The 24,853-nt window shown below is 45.1% G+C and overlaps 1 protein-coding gene across 1 annotated transcript in view; it reads right to left on the bottom strand.

Moving 5' to 3' along the window:
• The window catches only part of LOC121627686 (protein unc-80 homolog), a 42,450-nt gene that overhangs the window by 11,091 nt on the left and 6,506 nt on the right, over nt 1-24,853 (bottom strand). Inside the window, exons 8-46 of the mRNA XM_041966713.1 lie at nt 24,523-24,796; nt 24,307-24,441; nt 23,407-23,623; nt 22,847-22,987; nt 21,852-22,120; nt 21,464-21,763; nt 21,121-21,252; nt 20,525-20,672; nt 18,874-18,924; nt 18,239-18,387; nt 16,174-16,337; nt 14,859-14,957; nt 14,410-14,618; nt 12,612-12,718; nt 12,199-12,352; nt 10,192-10,364; nt 9,876-10,088; nt 9,653-9,788; nt 9,417-9,550; nt 9,070-9,247; nt 8,766-9,005; nt 7,820-7,917; nt 7,521-7,724; nt 7,322-7,429; nt 6,514-6,652; nt 6,039-6,220; nt 5,771-5,902; nt 3,594-3,780; nt 3,311-3,442; nt 3,039-3,182; nt 2,759-2,859; nt 2,564-2,650; nt 2,285-2,468; nt 2,074-2,168; nt 1,288-1,377; nt 1,053-1,154; nt 795-975; nt 446-711; nt 47-181 (exon numbers count right to left, since the gene is read on the bottom strand). Of these exons, the coding sequence (XP_041822647.1) occupies nt 47-181; nt 446-711; nt 795-975; nt 1,053-1,154; nt 1,288-1,377; nt 2,074-2,168; nt 2,285-2,468; nt 2,564-2,650; nt 2,759-2,859; nt 3,039-3,182; nt 3,311-3,442; nt 3,594-3,780; nt 5,771-5,902; nt 6,039-6,220; nt 6,514-6,652; nt 7,322-7,429; nt 7,521-7,724; nt 7,820-7,917; nt 8,766-9,005; nt 9,070-9,247; nt 9,417-9,550; nt 9,653-9,788; nt 9,876-10,088; nt 10,192-10,364; nt 12,199-12,352; nt 12,612-12,718; nt 14,410-14,618; nt 14,859-14,957; nt 16,174-16,337; nt 18,239-18,387; nt 18,874-18,924; nt 20,525-20,672; nt 21,121-21,252; nt 21,464-21,763; nt 21,852-22,120; nt 22,847-22,987; nt 23,407-23,623; nt 24,307-24,441; nt 24,523-24,796 (6,190 nt within the window). The remainder of the gene's footprint in view (nt 1-46; nt 182-445; nt 712-794; nt 976-1,052; nt 1,155-1,287; nt 1,378-2,073; nt 2,169-2,284; nt 2,469-2,563; nt 2,651-2,758; nt 2,860-3,038; nt 3,183-3,310; nt 3,443-3,593; nt 3,781-5,770; nt 5,903-6,038; nt 6,221-6,513; nt 6,653-7,321; nt 7,430-7,520; nt 7,725-7,819; nt 7,918-8,765; nt 9,006-9,069; nt 9,248-9,416; nt 9,551-9,652; nt 9,789-9,875; nt 10,089-10,191; nt 10,365-12,198; nt 12,353-12,611; nt 12,719-14,409; nt 14,619-14,858; nt 14,958-16,173; nt 16,338-18,238; nt 18,388-18,873; nt 18,925-20,524; nt 20,673-21,120; nt 21,253-21,463; nt 21,764-21,851; nt 22,121-22,846; nt 22,988-23,406; nt 23,624-24,306; nt 24,442-24,522; nt 24,797-24,853) is intronic.

Genomic DNA, 24,853 nt, shown 5'->3' with positions numbered 1-24,853 from the left:
TACAGAAACAAAAGTGATGAATATTTGCATGCATGTGCAGTCTTACGGTGAATTCCAGCAGCGGAGCCACACTGGCAAACAGCTGCAGGATGAAGGGTTTGCGGTGGAGGATGTAGAACTGCCGGCAGCAGAACTCGATGCCCTGCCTCAGTAAAGGGTCGCTCTCATAGTCGGCATATACCTGACGTAGCAATACAGAGAGGGCGGACGTTTGTGGACGCGCTCTCAAGGCAACAGAATGCAAAGCCGGACATGTCTTGATTTACATCCACATGGAAAAACGGTAGTTAATGCTTGAATGCTGCTGCACTGTTGGCTAAAAAGTCTATTTTGATGTTGACTTTGTGGCTTTTCAGACACCTTTTTATTCTGGAGGACATATTTATGCAATGTTACATGATTAGTAGAAAAAAATGAACTTGTGATCCAGCTGCGGGGTTTATACCTGCAGCATGGTCGGCAGGATCCACTGGTAACCGCTCAGGGAGAAGAGGTGGTTGAAGTGAACGGCGGTGTTGATGGCGGTGGCCGTGTACTGCCTGAGCAGGGAGCTGTCCTCCGGGTGCAGCAGCAGCGCCCCGTTGAAGACGTTGAGGAAGAGCATCATCTCGTCGCCCCACGGGTACTCGCTGGGCATGCCCAGAAACATTTCCTCCAGCAGCTTGATCCACAGCACCTTGTGGAGGGTGTCCAGACCAAACAGCTCCTTCCCTGAGAGAGGGTTGAGGAGGAGATGGTGGAAAAAATGCTCATGTTCATCAAGTGTCTGATGATGCAGCTGGAGTCTGCCTCACCTTGTGGCTCATTGAACAGCGAGAACTCCGCATCGATGGCGGTTCGTGGGAAGGACGGCAGGCGGAGGAGGTCTTCCTGCAGCAGGGAGACGTGGGACTGCTTGTGCACAGCTGGCATGTGTTGAGTGAGAGAGATGAGGAAGAGGACCCGGCCTACTTCCTCTAGTTTACGGGAAAACACCTAGAAAAAGACCAGAATGAGGAAAACGAACGTCCTCACCATGTTACTACTGTTGTCACATGTAAAATCTCCCACACCTGTTTCTGGATGAGCTCCTGTCCTTTCTCAGGCAGCATGTGGACCAGGTTGAGCTGAGGAGAGACTGATCTCCGGAAGGGATAGATGTCTCTTACATATGTCTGGAGGAGGTAAATAGCAACATTAGTGTTGAAGAGTAAACAGAAAATGTTCTCAACTTTTCATGATGACCAAATGCTGTATGAAGATGGTTTCACTGGACTGGCGGCCCAGAATAAAACCTCATGTGTCCACCTTGCTATAATGGATGAGGTTCCATCGTTTGTCCATGAGGAAGTAGTGTGCCGATCTGGCCTCGGGAATGTTGAAGAATTCCAGACACTCCTGAAAAAATTATGAACATCTTCCATAAGTTGACTTTCTTTTCATCGAGAATAATGAAGAATAACCTGTGAACATTTACTCAGGTACAAATCTGAGGTACTTGTATTTTGTTCATTTCCATTTATGCTACTTCTTCACTACATTTCTCTGACAGCTAGAGTTTCTAGTTAGCTTTCATATTAATATTTTCATTAAAACATATGTAAAACATGAGAAGCTGATGTAAGACAATGCACTGTTAAGATTAAACCAGTGGTTTTCAGCCTTTTGGGCAGGTTTCATTTGAATCATGGTTTTAGATAAAAAAATGATCCATTACTTCACAAAAAAAAAAAAAAAAAAAACCCTTTTTCTTTCCTATCAGTTGCTCTCAAGACCCTCATATTTATCTTGTGACCCTTTCAGAGGACACTGACCCCTACACTGGGAACCACTTGCCTCAGCCAGCTGTATATAAACCAGCTCCAAATGCTGCTTACACACTGATGCATCAGAAGTAAAAACTGGCTAACATCATGTAATATTTTTTCTGCAGAATCAGTACTTTCCACACATTTTGCAAATAATATTTCTGCATTTATATTTAAGATTTTAAATGCAGGACTTTCCTTGTAATGGAGAATTTTTACACTGTTGTGTGGGTACTGTTGCTTTAGGAAAGAATCACAGTACTTCCTCTTCAGCTGGTGTTCCTACCTTGAGCAAGGCTTCAAACTGAGTGTCTTCATGGACAGGAAGCTGTGTTGGGATGTCACATTCGTTCTGCCCGTGCACCACCAGCGTTTTGGTTCCTGCACCAACGATGCACAAGCAGCGTTCTTTAGGTCATCTCCTCATTGTAAAGAAGATTTGAGGTCTAAATGGGATCAAAACTAATGATATTGTCAAGCAGCATCAGTAAGTTCACCTGGCATGGACGCAGTGACCAGCAGTTTGACCTCACACTGCTCCTTCTTCATGGTCTGCTTGAGGTCCTTGAAGAAGAGCCCCTCCACATAGCCGACCACCTCCCACAGGAAGGTCAGCGTGGCCGAGATGGCGTCCATCCCCCACTCACATGGAGTCCGCACAAAATACATGATCAGTCCCACCTAGGAGGGGGAGATTTGATTGAGAGAATTGAGCGTTAACTTCGAGTTTAAAGAAAACTGAAGAGAAACAATAAATGAAGAGTAAATAAAGTCACCAGGTAGTTGAAGAGGATATGAGAGGTCTGTGCCGGCAGATCTCCGATGTTGAGCAGGAGCTTCCTCAGCATGTACATCAGTTCATCCTGGCATAACAACGGGAAACAAAAGCCACGTCACACTGTGCATTTCACATTTTAGCCTCTAGCTGCTGCGCTCTGAAGCTGCGTTTGTGTCTCCACATGTTCACCTACCTGTCGGTTGCTCACTGTAAGTTTTTCCAGGAAGTGGCGAAGAACCAGGGCCGGATCTTCGATCAGGCAGTTCCAGAGGATTTGTTGGGCAACAGCACTCACTGAAGAAACAGTGAGGAAATATTTGTACCATGAACAGGCCTCATATTTAGAGAGCAGCCCCAAACATTAGAAAAAAATTAGAAAAATGTTGATGGAAATTTTATCAGCATGTATAGTTTTAATGTTGACCGACTGAGAGACATTTATCCCTTTCCAAATTAAATCTGAAAACACTTACCAGCCACGCCATCCTCTCGAACCTCCCCGTCCTCCATGAGGTGCACTATCGGTAGGACTGCGGCACAGATGCATGCTGGGAAGACGGCTTGGGGCGGCTGTAACATGTGGTGAGTGGGAGTGTGTTCTGTTGTGTTCTCTTCATCTGGAAAAAAATTTAACAAACAAAAATTTAACAAACACAACTTCCCAGTGGCCATTAAGGAGGAGTTTTATTATTAAGTTTTATTTCAAAAACGTGTAAACAACTCATCACGTTCTTTATTTTCGTACCTTCGGCGCTGGCCAACGAGCGGACGGACCACACCGAGCCCCGGCGAAAAGAGTAGTTCCTGTGGGAGTTGCTGGAGGCGCAGGAGGGGCTGACAGACAGACGCCGTGATGCCAGGTTCACCACTTCTTCTGCTGGCGGGATCAATGTCCGACATGATCAGTATAGATACAGGAAAAACAGCTATCAGGGAACAGTTTGCCAATTCCCACCAAACGTCTGCATTAATATGTATAATATAATCTGCAGAATATATGCTCTTGTGCCTGGCACACCCTGCCCCACCTTCTTCCTCCTGCTCAGGCGGGGGGCTGCAGGTGGGCTCGTAGCAGGCCTCCTGAGCCACGGGGATGGCCGTGATGATGCTGGCTTCGCGGCCCAGACGCCGCTTCTCTTCCTCCTGCTGCAGGTTCTTCAGGATGTGCTCGGCCCGCTGGTGGGAGCGCGACACCGCCCGTGCCGAGAAGGATTTCTGGAAAGGGCGAGCATGGAGGGTGGCGTTGGATCAAACGGCACAGAGGTAGAACGGAGGGTGCAGACATACAGAGATTCAGAATGAGGGAATGCACAAATTCATACAAAATTGAAAGTTTGAATCTCTCAGGGACGTGTGTGCACAGCTATTCTAGGCTTACATCTGAGGAACATTTTTTAATGTAAAATGACTGGACAACACATTAATACAGTAACTCTCCTCCAGCACATTGATCTCATGCTCTAATGCTATCCCGAGCATCATGGAGAACACTGTTGAAGTACTGAATAGGAAAGATTTCAATCATGACGAATAGATGTATTGGGACTGGAATTTGGAGAATTTACTGTATCTTGTGTACAGTAAATGCCTCACAGCGTTCGCACGAGTGCTCATACACAGACACATCAAAATAGGCCGAACGCATGATGTGAAAAACATACACAGCAAAGTCATTCTCATCCAATGACCATGCATAAACAGCACAACACACAATGTCTGATGCATGCTGTTATTTTTGTTCTTACAATCAGAGGTAGTGCTAGAACACTTTTTGAGTGTGGTGTGTATCGCTGATCAAGATGCAACTATCTGAAATGACCCATGAAACTGCCCCAGCTTCTGATCCATGATGAAAACCTACTGCTAAAAAACAAAATAAATAAATAAATAAAAATAAACCACTGGATGAAGAAAATTTCCCCGCCTGTCACTAATGATCTGAGGTAACAAGATGCATCAGCACAAACATCCGGACAGAAATACCAACTTACTATGGTATGGACTGACTGAATTAATGTGGAGTACTAAAAACAAAGACAGTCGATAGATAAATTATAGAGCAGGTGCTCGCAGCAGGTTGTCATCAAAATCTATTCAACATATGTTGACAATCATGCTTTTTAACAAAAAAGACAAATTAAAAGAAACACCAAGAAATCTGTTTTTACCACTTCAAATGACAAGTCTGGCCTTAAAATGTGTTATTTTTCTAGATTTCATGGTGCAGCTGTCCACAGTACATTTGTATAGCAACAACAAATGTATTTTAAAGCAGTCTAAAGTGTATTGTGTATGTTAAACAGGAGCCACAACTTCAAAATAAGATACCTGCTACATGTTCTTTACATGTATTTGCATTTAAGAGGTCGGTTCACCCAATTTATGGAAAGAAAAAACATATTTGCTCACTTACAAATAAGCCATTGCAATACTTTAGATTTAATTTGACCACATTTTGAGATGATTTTATCCACAGCTGTGCTCGTAGCTCTGCGAGGCTGTACTTTGCCCAGCGGTGCTTTGAGTTAAATGCTAACATCACAATGACAACATGCGGATGTTGAGCAGGCCAAATGTTTACCATGTTTGCTATCTTAGCTTAGCATGTTAGCATGCTAACAAATGCCAATTAGCACTAAGCGCCAAGTGCAGCTGAGTGTTTACCTGCATACACCCAAAGCCCACTCAAACATGATTGGTCAATACCACTGATATGCACACATCTGTTTATAGAAATGACATTAAAGTAAAAGTGAGGGAATCACCAAAGTCAGTAGGATTCATCTTCTGGAAACCATGAATGTTTTGACGGCATTAAATGAAAGGCTAGAAATCATGGCAGTGTGTCCTTAGTTCTCTGGATCTCTCAAAACCTGGACAGATTAAATAAAAGCTGTCTGCGTGGCAGGATTCCTCTTAGGCCCAAGGTAAGTGATAAAATATGTTTTGTTTTTTTTGGATGAACAGACCCTTTAATGTTTGGATCAACCGGAAGCTGACTACCCAGCCCTGTTTGTTTGTGAGGTGACTCCCACAGGTACATTTGTCTGCAAACATACTGACGACATATTAAAAAAATGATTCAGAAGTATGTGCAGACATTTAACACTAATGCCACTAAAAACTTCAAGCTGTTTGTAATAAAAGTTGCATCAGTAAATAAATGCATATTAGGCAACCCGTGTGAACAGGGGCTCAAACTTACAGACTGGTCTTCATTGATTGGGTCCTGGACGCTGCCTGTGTTCTGGGGCACCCAGGGGGGGTCGAATATGGGCACACAGGGCATGCCCAGTATAGGAGATGGCAGGGTGAAGTTGATGCTGGGTGGAGGGATCTGAAGGAGAAGACAAATATAGAGCAAAATGGGTCAAAGTAGCCTAGCTCTGTGAGATAATTAAAAATTTAGTCTCGTAAGAACCGACTTTAAGCATCTCTGGACAACCTCCTGGAGGCTGTTTTGGATTCTGTACCTTGAAGATCTGCTGGGCTCCTTCCTCCATGCGAGGCCACACCTGGTAGCGGAAGCGCCACAGCGTGTAAAACTTCAGGATGGAGTTAATGCGCTGGCAGGCCTCGTGGTGATGGAACTCCGCCATCATCATTTCGGTCACTGCGTCGGGGACCTTCACGGCACACAGGAGGAACATGGCAGCTGGAGGGGATTCAGAGAGGGCGGAGGGGGGAAGGGAGTGAGGAGAGACAGGAGTAAAGAGGGCAAGAGGAGGAGGTAGCAAGGTCAGGAAAAGAAGAGGATGGATGGGGATGAAGAGGTGCATCATGTGAGAAGACAAAAAAAGAAAATGGCTACTGTTGAGAGTCAAGCTAACTTAAAGCCCTGTTTGCTTTCACATGTCTAAAATCATGGTCTTTTATACATACAAAGTGCACGACAAGCTGCAGAGGACACCCGCAGACCACTGATGCGCAGCCTGATGGCCGACTCACCGGCAGCAGCTGCCATGTGTTCATCCACACTGAGCAAGAGTTCCCAGGCTGCCGGCTGCACGTCTCCATACATGTCGTCAGTCAGGATGGGCGCTGCCTTGATCAGCAGTGAGAGAGGAGCTGGTGACAAGCTCATCACCTGAAAGAAATATCATATCACATATTGTTATGAAATATTATTTTTACCGCTTTTTAAATCATAGCCCAAAATCATGACAGATTTTACTCTACATTTGTAAATACACAATATATGGAGCATCTTTTCCATTAATGTTTCTCAAGTAGTCAGGAAGTGATGCATTGAAAGCTCCTGCAGCAGCAAGAGAGAGCTCAAATACAAAAACAACTGTGTAGTTAGCATTTGCATTATAGCCAGCAACTACAGAGACTTGGATCGCATGTTGGAACGAGTGCTCCTCATGTCTCCTTGCAGTCTACCACTGCAAGGAAATCTGCATATTTAAGCCGAGTTAGCTATGGGAAACATCACCCTGTTTGTGTTCTGTGCTTTAAAACAAGCCATCCAGCTGCAGACAAGGCAAAATGCAATGCGACCACACTCAAAAATCCGCAGCTACAGACAAGTAAACACAAATCTCTATGATGAACGAGCTTGTATATACTGTATTTTATATTTCTCTAATAGAGGAATAAAATCCTGAAAAATGGATGAGATAACACAACTTGTGTGTGTTGAAAGGAGGTTTTATAAATCAGTATGGAATGTGAAAGAAGGTGGAATGGATGGATTGTCATTTCCTGTCCAGACTTCATCCAGAATCTGAATTCACTTTTTAAATCACATCACCTGGTTGCGGATGTACTTGAGCATGCCAGTATCCTTCTTCCCTTCTGTGTTGGAGTCAGTGGGTCTTCTCTTCATGGACGGGGTCCTCAGGCAAGACTTGTCTGAACACTGAAGGCACAGAGACTTCCATAAAACACCACAACAGCAAACAAAGAAAAAAAGGAAGCTTAAAATAGTGTCGATAAATAGCGGAACTCACCTCTTTACTCTTCTTGGCACGTGCCCCGATGTTACCAGAGGAGGCGCTGTCCTCCCTCAGGCTGTCCACCGTCTCACCGTACACGAGCTTGATAGCGCGGACCAGACGGGCACAGGAGCGGCTGTGGTGCTGGTAGCAGCGTGGGTGGCAGAAGTCTATGTGGGTACAGATGAAGCTCTGCTGGTTGCACAGCAGGATCATAATCTGTGCCGAGAGAGAGGGGAGGGGGGGCGAGTCAGTGCACAGGAAGGAAGATGCCGTACGCACACATACACTCCCACACATTTTAAAGGACGTACATGTAGCCAGGACATGTTGCGGTGGTAGTTGTCCTCTGCCCCTCCTGAGCCCTGGCCCTCTGGCTCTATGCTGGGTTCACTGGTGCTGAAGGGACTGCCTGCAAGAGGAAGCAAGAATGTACAAAAGTTTAAAATAAACAGAGGAATGTTCATATGTGGAAGATGTAACTTAAATGATCCCACGCCAGGGAAACTGAGGTGTTACAATAAAAAGCAGAACAAAATAAAATGTACATTATATACAAAAAAAAAGTAGAAAAATAGTATTGCCTTGAATATCTGAATTGCACATTTTGAGACATGGATAATAGAATACAGTGTTCTATTGTACAGTAGAAAATATCTAACACAGTAAAAAAAGAATATATCAGCAAAGTAAAAAACAATTTGGAATATTGCACAAGATGTTTGCACAGATGTGATGTACATAAGCAAATGCTAAAGATAAATATGTTTAAGAATCAAAGGCGGGTTTGACTTCCTCTAAAAGATGAATGCTGCAACTGAGTGTAGACTCATGTCTTCTCAAATCAAGTCCACCTTTGACCATAAAATTAGTTTTCTATGCAGTTTAAGAGGATTACACACGCAACTTAGGCATTTCCCATCTTTAAATTGTCTTACATAACTACAAAAGTCATTTTAGCCCTGTTTTCTACTGGTTAACAGCACCTTCCTTCTATTCTGTGCTGAAAAAGATTTTACATAAAATTCCAATTGCAAAATGGGGAAAATACATGTAATGACACTTAAGAGCAGTAGTTTTGGCTAAAAATAATGGCAAAAAAAATGGCAAAAGGACCTTTTTGAAAAACATCATGCTGAATAAAGCACATTTCTATCCCAACATTATGCGGTCTTCTTACAGTGCATGCACCATCAAAAAAATCATTCACAGGAAATTACAGGTGGCGACGGTTAATAAAACTCAAGAATAACATCTCACCTATGTCAGTGACGGTGTCCCTGCTGTGTGTTTGTGATAGCAGCCCCTCCTCGTTCTCTGACTCCGAGTCCTGCCGGGACAGCTTGGTGCTCTTGAGGCTCCCCGCCCGGCGGATGGAGGACAGGGAGCCGCCTTTCTTTACGCGGAAACTGCGAGCCCCTTTGATCTGAAGCAGCCGGGAGCCTCCGATACGAATCTTACGGATGGGTGCTGGGGAAGACGGAAGTGGGGAGAGATCATCTAAATTATTTATTATTATAATAAGCAGACAGGGCGGTTTAGTCTGTGCGACGCCAGATCTCACCTTGAGCCTCCTGGGTCTTCTTGTCATCGCAGGTGGTGTCTGACTTCAGAGTGTGGCTGCTGCTGTTGAGTGAATCATGTCCATCTTCATCATCAAGGATGCCCGCAAAGCTGATCTTCCTCTCATAGCGATGGCGGCCGAGCTCCGGGTCCAGGCGCAGGCGGCAGCTGTCCAGATCCTGCAGGTATTTCACATGTTTCCAGTAAAGCTAATACTGTACAATTTCCATTCATATTCTCTCTCCATGTCTTATTGCTGTTTGCATCTACAAATACAACATCTTTAAATGACATGATACATGAATTATGCACACTGAAAGCACTGATTTTTTTGATTTGACCACTGACCACGAGGGGCTCAGTGCGCGGCCGCGGTAAGCAGGGAAAGGTCTCTCGCAGGAACGTGGTGATTTCCAACAGCAGCTGGCAGGCGGCCATCTTTAGAGCGAAGGGGCAGCCACATTTCGTTGGATTGACTGTGTCTTTGGGGTCAGGATCGATAAGAAATAATGTGGTTAAATGTTAAAATGTTTTTTTTGTTTTGCCAACTTGTAAAAGGTGCATGAAACACTCTTCTGACTCACTGTCATCCAAATAGTCTTCTTCCTCGTCCTCTTTTCTCATTCTCCGCTTGGTCTCCTCGTCGAAAATGTAACCCAGGATGTTTGCAGGGCTCTCGCTGTCAGAGTGGCACAGTTCACTGAGCCTCGTGCCGATTGCCTGAGTGGACGGAGCACATTCTTCCACTTAATGAAGCCGTAATCAATAAACAATGAACCAGATGATTTTGAGAAATCTTTAACTCACGTCTCCCCACTGGCAGAAATGTTTGGCAGCGTTCCACTGCAGTTTCTGGTTCCTTTTGTTGCCCACAATCGGTGATCGGCCCCTGGACAGGCCTCTCTTGGTGATATTTACATGGTGGCCCTTCATCCACTCCGGCCAGTTGCCCCGGTTGCAGCGGTGCACGAAACGGGCACATTCGAGGAAGAGGGAGGCCCGGGCCACGACTGGCGCTTCCTGGAAGAACCAGGAAGTAGATTGCAACATGGTTGGCTTTGAGGACGTAAAAAAAAAGGTGGTGACGCGTTCACACCGATAGTGAGTGGATTCTGGAACGTACCAGGTCCAGAGCAGCGGCGAGGATGGAGGCGTCAGGAATGGTCCCCGGCTCGCAGCAGTTCAGGAGGAACTGGAAGCGTTTCATGCCCTGGCGAATGGCGCCCAGGTTCACCACATTCTTGTTCTTCATGGCCTCCTGGCTGGCCGCTAGGCGCTCCTGAAACCCGTGGGGTCCTAAAGGAAAGCATGAACAAAGAGCAAGAGAATACAACAGAAAAATGAAGGGATTTTTTTTTTTTCCCCAAACGAGCACATTTGGGTGGAATCGTTTGCAAAGTGGAGACTGCACTGAAGGTTACATCGTTGACATTGCATGGAGCAACATCACCATCCAGGACATTTAACAAGAAGCACTGAAGAGCCACCAACAAATGAAGCTGAGTGAGAGATGGACACACAGCCACTGGCGGCGGTTACACTTGAATTTTCAATTTACTCTGTGAGAGACAGAGACACAAAAAAACTATGTGAAGAGTAGTGGGAAAAAAGATGGAGATTTTAAGGTCTCTTATATATATTTAAATGGGATCTAAAAAAAAAAAAAAAATCGCATTAAAAGGACAAGTGTAAACGCAGCCACACAGAAGAAAGCTGTATGTGAACCGTTCTGTTTTTTTTTTTAAACATGGCTGAAACTCAGGCACTGGAAAATACCACCAGACATCACCACAGAAGAGACGGAGAGAGCACCGACAGCGTCATGCTTGACATTGCGCAGCTCTAAAGTAGAAAGATGGCTTCATAGATATGAGTTGTTCCCACGCACCACCTTTCCTCTCTTTCCACCATGAAGTGGAAGAAAGAGGAAGAGGGTTTGTCGCTGGCGAGAACAGGACGTGCAGAGTTGGAAAGAAGGGAATGCAGAGTTGGTAACACAACACACAGCTGCAGAGGAGGAAGAAGAGTTCTCCTTTTTCATTGTGAGTCCAAAATCTGCTGCTCTTTGAAAAGGATTTGGACACAAAACACACACTCGGAGTCTGTTCCGAATGAAGAAGTGGACTTTTCAACACATCTGAGTGTCTGGCCCCGTGATCTTCCTTGAATAGCTACAACATGTAGCATGCTACAAGAAACACACGTGTTGACAAGTCATTGCACAAGTCTATGAAAGACAATGCATTGATGGCACTTTTGGTTGAAACCCACAGGGAAGGATTCACCTGCTAGCGGGTAAAGTAGTTTGGTTGGGACTTATTGAAGAATATTTCATACAAAAGCAGGATTTGCCTTAAAGCCTTTCCATTTCAGTTTATGCTAATGCATGAATGAATGCATGCCATCCAGTGAACCTGGGGCAGGGGACAGTTACTCACCTCACCTAGTTGGTAATCCAAGATTGTACATAGCATAGCAGGTACGTGTTCATATGCCGTCAAGAAATACAGAAGATTTGATGTAAAATACACAAGACTTTGTTTATGGTAATTACATAAATGTCTGGCAGTTATTTCTGATCAACAGCAGCCACTAAGGCCACACAGGACAGCTACAGGGTAATGGCACACATCATCATGACACGAGCCATGATAAGCTGCTAGTCATACCAGACCAAATGCAGCTGCAGCAGGAAAACAGCTGAGTGTTTTTAATTGAATGAGGGCGTGTTTTATTGCCTATGAAGTCAACGTTTTATTGGTGAAGGATGATTATGCTATTTCCTCCTATAGTGCAACAACTGCATTGTTTTACATGGACTTTTTGAAAGCCACACTGTGGCAGAGAGAGCGTCCCAATCATCCTGGGCGTATTTTCACAAACTAGACACCGATGCGTTGAAAATAATACATTGAGGCTAAACGTGTAGCAGGCAGCTATCCATCCGAGCTGACATGGAGAATGGCGGACGGAGGAACTGGCAGAAGAGAACAGACCACGACTTGCGAGGCGAGACAACACACGACACCACACGGACAAACAGAGGCAGGGGCAGGAGGAGAGCGAGGAAGAGACAGAGGACGATGGGGCGTGGGCGGGCAAGGGGCACCCCGGGGTGGGGGAGGTCTACCATCTTTCTCTTCTGTGTGGTGAAGCTTGGATGGATTCCTCCTGCCAGACCTCCATTTACCGAGCCGCTTGAAGAAATTCTCCTCCTCGTCCCTGGCGTACTCCGGCCCCACAGCGCCCCCTTCTGACAGCTTCACCGCACTGGTGAACTTCACCTAAGACGCACAAACACGGCACAGAACACAGCCATGCTCAGACAGACAGGCCAAATCAAACTGTGTGTATTCAATTAACTTTTCGGTTTCATTTTCTGTCACTTCACCTTTCAAAATAAAAGTCCCCCCTATAAACCCCAGAAGACACACACAATAGTAGCTGTGGCTCTTGCTCTTCCGATTATAGCATCATACAAAATGAAGTGAAAGATTTTTTCTTTGAGTGGACAGTGTTGGTAGCTGTTAACACCACCCTGACCTTTGAACTCTGACGTATGAAGGACAGCCGATCCACTGAGCTGATATCCAGCAGGTCTTCAACGCCATCGGTCAGTCCAGAGAGAGAGGAACGCTTCAGCCAGTTGCCTGGAGACACGTGACGAAAAAGAAAAAAAAAAAGTGTACACGAATAACCGACAGGACAGAACTAAGGAAGCCAGAGAGGTACTGTACACACTGGGTCATGCACACACACACAAGGGTTGGGTCGAGGAGGCATTACCTCATCGTTATCGTACAGTCACATACGGTCAGGGGATTTAAACTCAAAGATTCACAGACTGAAGTTCATTCAGAAAAGGTATAAAACATCCAAAACTAACTCCTGATGCTTTTAATAAGAAAGATCCTTGCCGAGTGGTGTTTGCAAACACCCACCTCACAGCAAGTTGTCACAGAGGAAGGAGACAGATGGATGGGGTAAGCTATACTCCCCTATAAAGGCAGAGAGCAACAGCAGAAACAGTGGAGCTGATTTCAGCTCATTTTATGCCTTTTTAGGCTCATTATTTTACCCCCAATACGACTGCGACAAAACCTGCATAAAATGCAGATACTGCAGCGCATGCAAAGCGAAAATTCAGCAACTTTCTTGTCCTTTTGAACTAGTTAAAAAAATTTTAACTTCATTCGGTTCAGAGCTGTCAGAGATTAAATGCGTCTGCTTTGATATGCATCTGCGTCTTTAAACATTTACCTAAAAAAAAAAACAGTGTAATAAATCAATCGAACATTTAACACACAACACAAACCTAGGATGTCATTTACGACAGCTAATTTGTCGTTTTTCCTGCATTTAGCTCATTTTGTAGGACTACAAGAAAAAAACAGTTGGTTTAGCACATATTCCATGGTACGTAAATGTTTAGCTTTAGTTATCTTTAGCTAAGTCGAGCTACTGCTACCACACCAGCGAGCTTTCACTTGATTTTAACACTAGCCGTCTCGTGTGGTTGTCTCTAGTTGTGTTTGCCTTTGCAGGGCAGTATACGCCAGAGAGGAAGTCTGCAGCCGACTGCAGCGCCCTCCGCAAATCCAAACTGACCCGGGTCTGGAGCATCGTGCACATGACCAACACGAACACACATGGGACAAACACTGTGTGAAGATGGTTCCACATCCACATACGTAGGACAGAGAGAGTGAGTGGTAGGCGGACAGTCCCACGGCATGCTGAGGCACAGAGGGGAACACAAAACAGACCAAAGAGATGAGGTGACTTGGCCTCGCGGCAGTTCCGATGTTAGACAGACAAAACGCATTGTGTTAGAGTGAATTTCAAGGGTGCGACAGCAAATGCAATGAGGAATGGTCATGGAAATACATACTGGTACCTGATATTTATTTAAAAAAAAAAACAATGATTTGGATGCTTTGTTAGACACTGAAATCAGTCAGTATGCTCCCCTCAATTCTGATGCCAAAACTGGACACTCTAACGAAATAAAGTGTTTTTATTTAGCTTGTCGAGTGAGTTTGTACTCCTGTCACTTGTTTGGTGGACTCAAGCTAAAAAATGTCCAACTAAATACTATGAAACAGTGACTTTTCTCAAAAACGGATTTTGTCAAGATCCTGGTCTCTTCAGTTCATCATGATCAAAATGTGTCTTTAGAAGCACAAACATGATCAGAATGTGCTTTTTTCTTTTCTTTTTTAGCTGTTTTAGATGGATTTTAAAATGGTTTCCACAGAAACATTGAACAGACTCGTCAAGGCTGAGTGAGGCTTCAGACCTGAGTCTCAGCGACAGACTTTTACATCGTAACCGCTCTCACCTATCGGCAGCTTCAGCTTCTTGCGAAGAGAAATGCGGCGGGACCTGGACCGGGAGCGCCGGTCGGTGGTGGTCCCAGAGTGGGCGGTGGTGCACTCTGAGGTGTCCTGCTCCGATTGGCTGCTGGTGTCACTGGCGGCACTCTGCGACTTGAACATCTTCCTCCAAAAATCCTTCCTGCCCAGCAGAGCGCCCGGGATCTGCTCATCACTGGAGGGGCAGAGAGGGAGTGAAGGAAGGTCAGATTTGAGGAGATGCAGATGAAAGTTTTATAAATTTGTACATCTTTTAGTGTAAATTCAACATCTAGCTCTGTGACCTGTTCTTTTCTGAGGGGGCAGAGGGAGCAACAGGAAGAGTTTGAAAGGTTTCCCTATTTGGAGCAGAGAAATGGCAGCTGGGCTCGACATAGATGGTGCTATATGGAGATGCTGTGAGGTGGACACTCACTGTTCGGGTGTCTGGGGGGGTCTGCTGGAGATGTAGCTGCGACACTCATCTGCAGCACTGGACACCTGACCCTTCTCCCCGGACACACCCGCCTCTGACCTGCGCACACAACACACACACACACACACACCCCCGACACAGACAGAGCGCTCAGGCCACCGGATTCAGACCAACTGAGCAAAGCGGAATCATGTGAACTAACTGCCTGTTCCACATTGACCTATGAATTAAGATAAATCCAGATTCGGACATGTCAGTTGTTGAACCATCCACTGCATTGACGATTTGTCACGTGTGTTATATGAATTTGAAAAAAGGAAAACGAAAACATGCAGAAAAGCAAACATCGTAGCTGAATTTAATTGTTTAAACATTTGGTATAAAATCACCTGAACTCAGGAAGAAGGCCAATGACAGCACAGGAATATTCCTAACACCTGATATGCACGTCTTTGGGGGAGGAAACTGGAGCTTCTTGAGAAGACACCCGGCACAAACATGCAGGCTTCAGTATGAAGGCCACCATGCTGCTCACTGCAGATTTTTTTTACATCTTGCAATCATGTGTGGTGCCATCTTAAACATGAAATGGGTGAACTGCAATGTGGCCCGAGGCAGGTTTGTTTTTAGTGTCTCAACTGGCTCTTACTTACTACCAGCTCAGTTGACCAGACGGAACAGCTTGACTGTGTTTTCTATGTTAGCTATTGCACATAACTAAACAATAAGCTCCTGACTGTCAGCTGTGACTGTAAGTCACATCCAACCTGTCCTCAAACTAAAATGACCGAATGCTAGTGGACCTGGATGCAGAACATAGAGCAACCTCCACCAAGCCACCTCCACTTCAGAGCCAGCAATCATGTAAACTCACTGACTAAAAGTCTGAAAACAGAACTTGACCACAGGTCAATGTTTTGAAACTTAGAAATAGAATAAAATCACAGGAAGTCACGTGATGAGGCGAAAATAGTGCCGTGGCCTCCATGCAGGGCTGCCCAGTATGCTACAAGCACATCATCAAATCAGTCACTCAAGCAAGAAAAACAGATGCAGACAGGACAGAAAAAAAAAAAAAAAAAAAAAACAGCCAGCAGTGATGAGAAGCGTAGCTCTGATTTGTCAGAAACTGACAAGGTAAGACCTCACAGAAACGATCATTGTGATTGGATGAGATTGGTTACCACTTAATAAGGGAAGGGTTTAAAGGCCCATGCTCGAGGACTGCTGCAAGACATTTTTAGCAGCATTTCTACTAGTTTTTGATTGGACGTGATGTCACTGAGACCATTTCTGGCCACTGATTGGCCAGTACCTCCTGGGTCCGGGCTGTTTGGTCTCCTCCTTCTCTTCGGGTTTCTTGGTGGCGGTGACCTTCTCGGCGCTGTCCAGGAGCGCGCTCAGTGCCACCCTGCGGAACACGTTTCCATGGGCCTCCTTGATGAACTGCACCAGCTGGCGGATGTCACAGTACAGGCCCTGGGGGGGAGGAGGAGGAGGAGGGGGGTGGCACGCTTAAAAGTGAGAGCGAGGGATGCGAGCGCTGAATGGTGTGTGAACGAGAGTGCGCCAGAGGAAGAGAAAGATGCAAAGAAAATTCACTGCTCTGGAATCAGGCTCATATGACTCTCCAGTTGGCATCAAACGCTGTATATTTGCACACTTCTATATGCATAAACGGGTGGTGTATATGTTGTCGTTCGCTGAGGCAGAGCTCCAGCTTGTGAGTGGGTGGCTGTGATTCTGTGCCATAACAAAGCCTGTCTTGAAAAGTGTGTCATCCTCCGCCAACGTGCACAAGTCATGCCAGCCTTAAGGCTTCCTGGGCACCGTGAGTGGCTGTGGTACAGCGATCCACATAGATTTACCAGGAGTGCATGTGCTGTTTCATAAGTTACACTGAAAAACGTCTATTTTAGACCAATGCAGGGAACATTTTGAATAGAAATAAATGTAGGTCAACATAAAAATCTATTTTGTTGATGAGAAATACTGAATGCATCAATGCTAGATGACCTTTTCAGGCCATCAAAAGGTATGAATTTTCCAGAAGTGGGTCAAAAATGACCCATAGTTAAAATGGAAATTCACAGGGATCTTTCCTTCCTCCGTCAGGACTTTTGTCAGACACCATTTACAGTGGACCACATCTCAACTGTGATTCGAATCACCACAAAACAGCTACTTTAACAGGATAAGCTCATTTTACATTTACATGGCAAATCTTGGTATCACTGAATTGATTGCTGTTTCACCTAACATTTACAGTTTGATTACAATAATGTGAAAGAGTATCTGCTAGAATTAAATGACCTTAAAATGATGTCAGCTTGTTATCTTACATTACTGTTGTCTGACATGTTGCATTCAGGAACTTAGTTAGCTTTGTAGCATAACCGCACACTGTATATAAACTGTATTTATAAATATAAACACATTGCATATGTACATAAACTGAGAGTGTAACTTTCAAAGACAGACATTTGATAATTTGACCAAAAAAAATGACCAAAAAAAAATCAAATTTTAAAGAAAATATTCAAATTATTAAGAGAAATATAAAGAAAGCTTGTGTGTATAGTTATTGCCAATAAAAACTATTGACTGTAATGCATGTTATTTTTTTAAGTTCCAATAACCCATAAAACTCTCCACTGCTGTTTTAAAATTAAATTTTTGCCAATTTATTGCTGCTATACTCCTCACTCTGAAACGTTCTGCTGCATTTCTTTCAACTGTCTCTGTATTTGAAGGATGCGGTTAAATGAGCCTTCCTTGGCCTTAAAAGCAAATATTTAGTACTATGATGAGACAGAAATGGGAAGTTATTATTACTCTGTAAAAAGCAGAGAAACTGCCAAGCTACTCCGATGAGCTTCGAGCTCTGTGGCATACACTGCATGCTAACAACAAGAAGATGGTGCTGGTGCCAGGTGGAGGACATAAACACAGGATGTTGTCTGCTCAAGTTCCCTTAATGTAGAGATCAGTTGATGCCATTTACAGTTCATTTCCAGCAAAATCTTAAGAGACATGTGAAAAATATCTGTTCTAGCAAAGGACTGAGAATAGCTCGAGCTAATGTCTTTATTTGCAGAGTGAGATTAAGCACGCTTCATGTCCTATTCATCATGTATGACAAGACATTAACAAAGGCGGCATCAGTGATTGGTCTTTAGGCTCAGTGGAAAATGAGCCATTAATAATTCAACTGACATCCTGCAAAGTGAAACATGAGAGTCTGAATCTAATGGCAGTACAACGGATGTGTGAAGCTCAGACAGAATATTTGAAGGCCTGAATGGAGGAAGAGCCACAGATACTGAGACGGAAAATGGAAAACAGACTCAGATGGGCAGACGATTTCACACGTCACTCACCAGGTTCTCGGGGCTGTGCAGCTCGTGTGTGGTGGAGGCGCAGCGGGTGATGAGGGACTTGAACATGCATCCCACCACCACCGCCTCCATGTTCTGCGCCACAGACTTGTTGTCCCCAGTGGTGAAGTTGTTCCCGAAGCCCGCCTTGTCTGGAAGCAACAGGGAGGCGGGAGAGACCACGGATCACACAGGGGGTGGTTTAGTCAGCGAGGGGAGAACATGATTGACAGCTGACCGGCTTAGGTAAAAAACATTGAGCCAGTACAACAGGGAGGGAAGGGGCAGGCAAAGGAAAAGGGTCCATAAAGCATATGGGGGAGAAGCGAACTGAAAAGGATTCTGGGTAGGGCATAAGGAATACATGCAAGTGACTAAGGCCTGCTATAAAAGCATACAGAAAGGGGCTTATTCTCTTGGTCCAGTTAGATGAAACTTACTGTGTATGCAAACAATATAAGCTCTATAAATGCCACAAGTCTAAATTTTGGAGTTGCAGGCGAGTTTTGTCACTTTCGGAGAGAGTGAGGGGTGCAGCAATGGAAGCGGTGCCTAGGGAAGGGTCTGATCGGGTCAGTGTATTCATCTTAACTGCGAATATTGTTGACTGTTATTAATTATTGATCATGTGTATCTACCGATGTTTCTTTTTTTCGCCCTCCTGGACCTCTCACCTGCACTGCCGTACTCTGCAAGAGAAAAGAGGCGGGCACAGGTTGATTGACATCAGGCCAGCACAGACATGTACGCTGTGTCAGAAAGGAAGTGGCACCCCACCTCCAGAAGGAGGTGAACTCAAGACGCAGGCACACAGATCACCACGCATAAAAATAACACACACGCACACCAAAAAAACTCAACAAGGTGCCCTGTTCACTTTCAGATTTAAAGCACTCATCGGTTCAGTAACTTGCCAATTGCACAGTATTGTAGTTAGTGTGTATAAAACACTCTCAGTGCAAAACTGAATTGGCATGTACGATGCGTCTCAATGCTCAGCGATAAAGCCACTGATTGAGCAGAGATGTAATGGACGAAGCTTTGGATTGGCAAGTGTACAGAATGGATGAGTGAGTAAGGAAGGTAGGATTCAGCTCATCGAGGTTGATGAAGAAAAAGAGGGAGGATGGAAGCAGGAGGAGGACGATAAAAAGGGGACGCGGACAAGCAGGATGAGTGAAGGAGGAAGGGGGAAAACATATATACACAGAGATAGCGCTGGAATGCGTAGTCGAAGTGCGGGGTGAGACAGCGGTGGTGCAATTCAGCTTTGTCAACCACACTGGAACCTGATCCTTTGTTGAAAAGTTCAAATGTTTTATTTTATACTTCTCTGTAATGAAGCACCTACATTCGAGCTTTGAGTGTCTTATAGATTTAAGTGGTTGTAACTGTAAAATAGTGCTGAAACGATAACTCAGTTAGCCATTTTTAACCAAGCACTGACTGGTTGGTCAGTCCACCACTTTGGTTCAGGCTGAAATGTCTCAAAAAACATCATTTCTGTGATATTTGTGGAGACATCTTTGGCATTTGACGTTGGTGATTCCCTGACTTTTCCTCTGATGCCATCAGACATTTATATTTCCAAGTGAAATATCTCAACAACCATTAGATGGACTGTCTTGAAGTCATTCGATTCACTGACTTGAGGTGAAGTCAGCATGCCAACATGCTCACATTGACAAAGCCAGCATGCTGATGCTATGCAGGTATGATGTTATCATGTTCACCATTTCAACCAGTTTTGTTTAGCCTGTTAGTGTGAAAACATTTGACAATTAACACAAAGTGCAGCTGAGGGTGATGGGAATGTTGATCTTTTTGCAGGTATTTGGTTATGACTGAAGCAATGCAAGAATTAGCAACTAACACACTAAACTAAGATGAGGAGCACGATAAAATCATACCTGTTAAGCATGTGAGCACTGTCATTGTGAGCATGTTAGCAATCTGACTTTTGTTGTCATCTCAAAGCACCGCTGTGCTGAAATAAACCCTCACTGAGCTGCTACCATGGCTGTAAACTCTTTTTCCTGTTCACTTTTTTCTGTCATTTTGTAGACCAAACAACAAAAAAATAACTGTCAGATTTATCAATAATAAAAAAAAAATCGTTAGTTGCAGCCCTACTGAGTTTTTGCAGCTTCAGTCCGAACCTGAATCGTATCAGCAGTCAAAACAATGCCAGTCAAACCCTGATGCACCCTATTTGTGCATTTGCTATCAGCGCATACGCATATTTTTGTGGGTCACCTGGCCCCACTCACACACACGCCACATACTTACTGTCAGTAATGGGCTCCATGCAGAAGCCCAGCAGTGCATGCAGGAAGTCCACAATGTTATTGAGAGAGTCTTTGTTGACATACTCGCGCATTGTCTGTCGAAACTGCACCTTGTCCAGCTTGTAAAGGTTGGTCAGGCAGTTCTGGGCCTGAAGGGAACAAATTGGAGCAGAATATATTAGAAATAAAAAAAAAACATGCATTCTGAAATATTTGTATGAAGCAATGTGATGGAAGCTGGCCTGCTTCAACAAATAAATCAGGAAGCATTAAAGTGGCCATTTTCTTCACTTTTCTCTGATTTTATGAAAGGCATCAGTTGTCCAGATAGCTTTTTATTTCTCCTATACCAATTAATCTAATAATAAACATGATCGATCAGCACTGAAATAGAACTGCGGCTGCTTCTCACTGAAGTTAGAAACTCTCCTGCAGGATTCCTTTCAGTTTCATGAAACTTTTATTACGCTAAAGGAGCAATACGGTTAATAATTAATCAAAAACGAATAAATGCCAGGCATTAAAAACTGTGCCGATTTGAGGAAACTGCACACGTGCACAGAGGAAGGTCAGTTAAGGTAGAGACATGAGACTCACCTGCATCCTGAGGCGATCTCCAGACAGCCCGCGGTGTCCCTCGCCACAGCCGTAGGCACAGCCCAGCGACTTGACTATCTTTATCAGCATGGTGAGAGCCAGGCGGTGGGTGCTGAAGCTGGAGCCCTCCTCCTGTTCAGGGCACAAAATGAACACAAAGGAGGTGTGTGTGTGTGTGTGTGTGGGGATGTGTGTATATATATATATATATATATATATATATATATATATATATATATATATATATACACACACACACACACACACACACACACACACACACACACACACACAAATGACAAGTTCACTGCAACCCACTTACACAAACACAATAAGAACACACCTTTTTATCATTATCCTTGTTATTCTTCACATCATCCTTGCTCCCCTGCCCACTTCCTCCACCACTTCCTCCTCCTCCTCCTCCACCTCCGCCTCCGCCGCCATCCCCCCCTCCACCTGCTCCTGCCCCCGGGACCGCCCCGCCTCCCTGGTTCTCCTTGTTGTCGGGCTTGGACAGTTTCTTGCCCATGCCAGGCACCACGCCCAGCTGCAGCAGGCAGTCGATGATGTTGAGGGCCACGTCGCAGATCCTGGAGCTGATGTCGTGGCTGAGGACGGCGTAGAGAGCCCGCAAGACAGCCTGAAATACAAGAGGGAAGGAAAGAGGTGAGAAACTTCCAGTAACTGTATCATTTACTGTAGGTCTCACCGAATGACCGAACACTCACAGTGAGGTCCAGCATGCCGTTCTTCAGCACAAAGTTATTGGTCCCCTCGATGTTCTCGCCTTCCTCCAGGCAGGAGTAGTTGATGCAGGAGTCAGTGAAGCTGCGCGGCAGGTTGGCGCAGGCCAGAGGCTCCACAGGGATCTCGGGTACAGTCACAGGGTTACAGAGTTTCTTCATGTGCTCGGTGAAAAAGTCGGCGTAGCCAACATTGAAGGACGCCACCGTGGTGTTGAACGCCGCCATGGTAATGGTAGAGATCTGAGATCGAACTGTGGGCCGTAGAGGGAGGCGGTGAGATAAAAGAGCATTCGGATAACTGATGTCACGAATTGGAAGCAAACACAACCCTAAAGTTATTTGGGTTAATAACAAGGTTTTCAGGCTTAAAGGCCTAATTTAAGGGCCTTGTTCCCTTATCTTAAAAGGTCAAAGTCACTAATTGAATTTAAGAAATACTTAGTTAATATTGAGGACGCTTTAATCAAAAAAACACTTTTGTAGGATGTGCTGTTATTTCTAAATGGTATGAACAAAAATTACGACACAGAATGATCACACCAAGCTATGATTAAATGTTGTGTAAATTGAACTTTTGCAATGTCTGTTATTTGTATGTAAATTAGCATCGTCACAGGAATATCACTGTTATATAACCGTGTCCTATTTCTGCTCTGCAGGCGTTAGTTGAGCGTGGCAGCTGATGGATTGTAGTTTTCACTTGTGTATTTACATAAAAAGTCTATGTTTGACTTCACTCTTGAACTCTGCCGGCCTCTCTTCGAGCTGCACGAGCATCTTCTATCACCACAGTATTGACCTTTGACTGAATGCTGACTTTTGTTTCTTATCAAAAATCTATGTTTTTATCTGTTTCATGTCACCTGGCACTACCATGATAGCATCCTCAATTTTCTACTGATTCCCGCCTCATTCCAGGACTGAATGCGCTCTTGTCTTGGTCATGACTCTGGACCACCGCTCTGCTCTCTTCTTACCCTCTTTCACGGTGTTATCGCTGTGGCTGTTGGAGTGGTCGGGCATGTCTCTGAGCAGGGAGTGGTGGGAGTGGGAGTGTTTGGCACTCAGGCTGTCTGCGTCTGCAGCTGTGTCGGTGCTGCCTCTCCGTGTGAATTTGCCTGGAAAGTGAGGCAACGGATAAATATTTATATTGTGTGATAGCTGTTGTAGAGGTCCACCTTCATGGATTTTTCCTGCATAAAAATCCGGAACATTTCTTTTTGGGATTGGAGCAAATTTGCTGCGTGGATACATAAAATTATTGTGAAAGGGGGCAGCGGGTTCATGGAAAGGAGGCACTTACTCTGGATAATAATAATAATAAAAAGTCTTTGTGCCTTGAGCAAATTTTAATCACACTTCTCAGTGAGAGCTACTCAGGAATACCAATGTTAATGAGCTGACCTAATTCACAAGCTGACAGCCGGATCCAGACAGAATCCTGTGACTCACCAAATGGGAGCTTGGGCGGAGGACGCAAGCCTGCGAACTGGTGACATGCAATCTATTCTGGTTACGAGCAGCAGTTCATGCCTACCCATGATGGTGGCCTGCCAGCCTCCGCGGTCCAGAGCCCGCCGATCGTCGCCCAGGCCGGAAAAGCTACCGAACGAGAAGGTGCTGCGGGTGGGCGAGACGTCCAGGTGGTCCTCGTGGAGCAGGAAGGGAACCCCCATGCGGCGCTGGCGCTTCTTCCCCGTGTGATGGAAGGGGATGGAGCCCTTTCTCTCACGGTCCTCACGCCGGTTCTTAAACTGAAGCACAAAGTAAACACACTCGAACCGAGCATACTCTAGTCAATGGCAGGACTGTCAGTCACAAAATTACATCAGCCATGGTCGTGACTCCGACCCCGTACTCCACGTCTTTTGATCTGCACAGTGGGACTCGCCAGGGATGCCCTCTGAGCCCTCTTCTCTTTGGCCAGGGAACTCTGGCTGTAGTCAGAAAAACTATCGACCCATAACTCCAAAAGTTGGACTCAATAATATTGTCAAAAATTCGGACAGACAACCTGCAAAGACCAAAACATGACAGAGGTAAAGCCCTTCCAGGTTTTTAACTGAGCAGCCAATCTGCACCGCCATCATCACAACAAAAAAATGTCCTACCTGGGAAAGGGTGGAGATGCATGTGAATTCATCCACCTCTTCACACCCACAATACAGAACACAGCATTCGGCATGCGGTGTGGGAGAGGCCTGAAATGCTTCAATGAACTCAAACTCTCTATAGTTTTTACACTACTACACTACTTGATTTTATGCATGAACTCTACTTATTAACTGTATTTTAACACTATTATTCAGTGGTTTTATTTTCCATCTTATGCTTTGTCTTTTTTTTTTTACCCTTTTTCTATTTTATTTTCACTGTTATTATCAAGTGTGACCCACATTAGCAGAGGGAAGGGCTCATCTGGATGTGTGTCTCTGACCTTCTTGAAGATGTTCATGCCCAGGTCAGAGGCGAGGTCAGGGACTGCCTGTCGACGGAGGTTGGTCAGAGAAACCTTTGCGAACGTTTCTGTGCTCAGAGATTTTCCTTCTTCGTTGCATTTCAGACTCATATCCTGCAGAACACAACGGAGGATACAGATAAAGTAACAGTCAGCGCAGCATGGACATCTCAACAGGATTCCCTTCGTCGTTACCTGAGTCTTGTGGGTGTTGACCAGGGACGGCGTGGCGGCCACCATGGAGCTGCTGCGTGGGCGCGGCAGAGGCGTGACCAAGGGTTCCGGGACGCGCTCAGGTCTTTCCTCCAGGATCTGCCTCAGGCGCTGCAGGTAGTACATCAAGGCCCAGTGCACGCCCTCCTCCGTCCAGTGCGGCTGCAGCAGGCAGCGCAGCACTGCCACGTCGAAGTAAGTAGCGTAGCGCGCTCGCTGGGCCAGGGAGGTCGGCAGACCGGCCGGGGCTGACGTCCTTGAAGAAGAGGAAAGAGACACGGGGTGTTTTTCTCCCATTGGTTTTGTGTGTAAA

Source organism: Chelmon rostratus, chromosome 24 (genome assembly GCF_017976325.1).
Source record: "Chelmon rostratus isolate fCheRos1 chromosome 24, fCheRos1.pri, whole genome shotgun sequence".
Classification (NCBI taxonomy): Eukaryota; Metazoa; Chordata; class Actinopteri; order Chaetodontiformes; family Chaetodontidae; genus Chelmon; species Chelmon rostratus.
The sequence above is the reverse complement of the archived record's forward strand: the minus strand, read 5'-3'. Positions and strand labels throughout refer to the sequence as shown.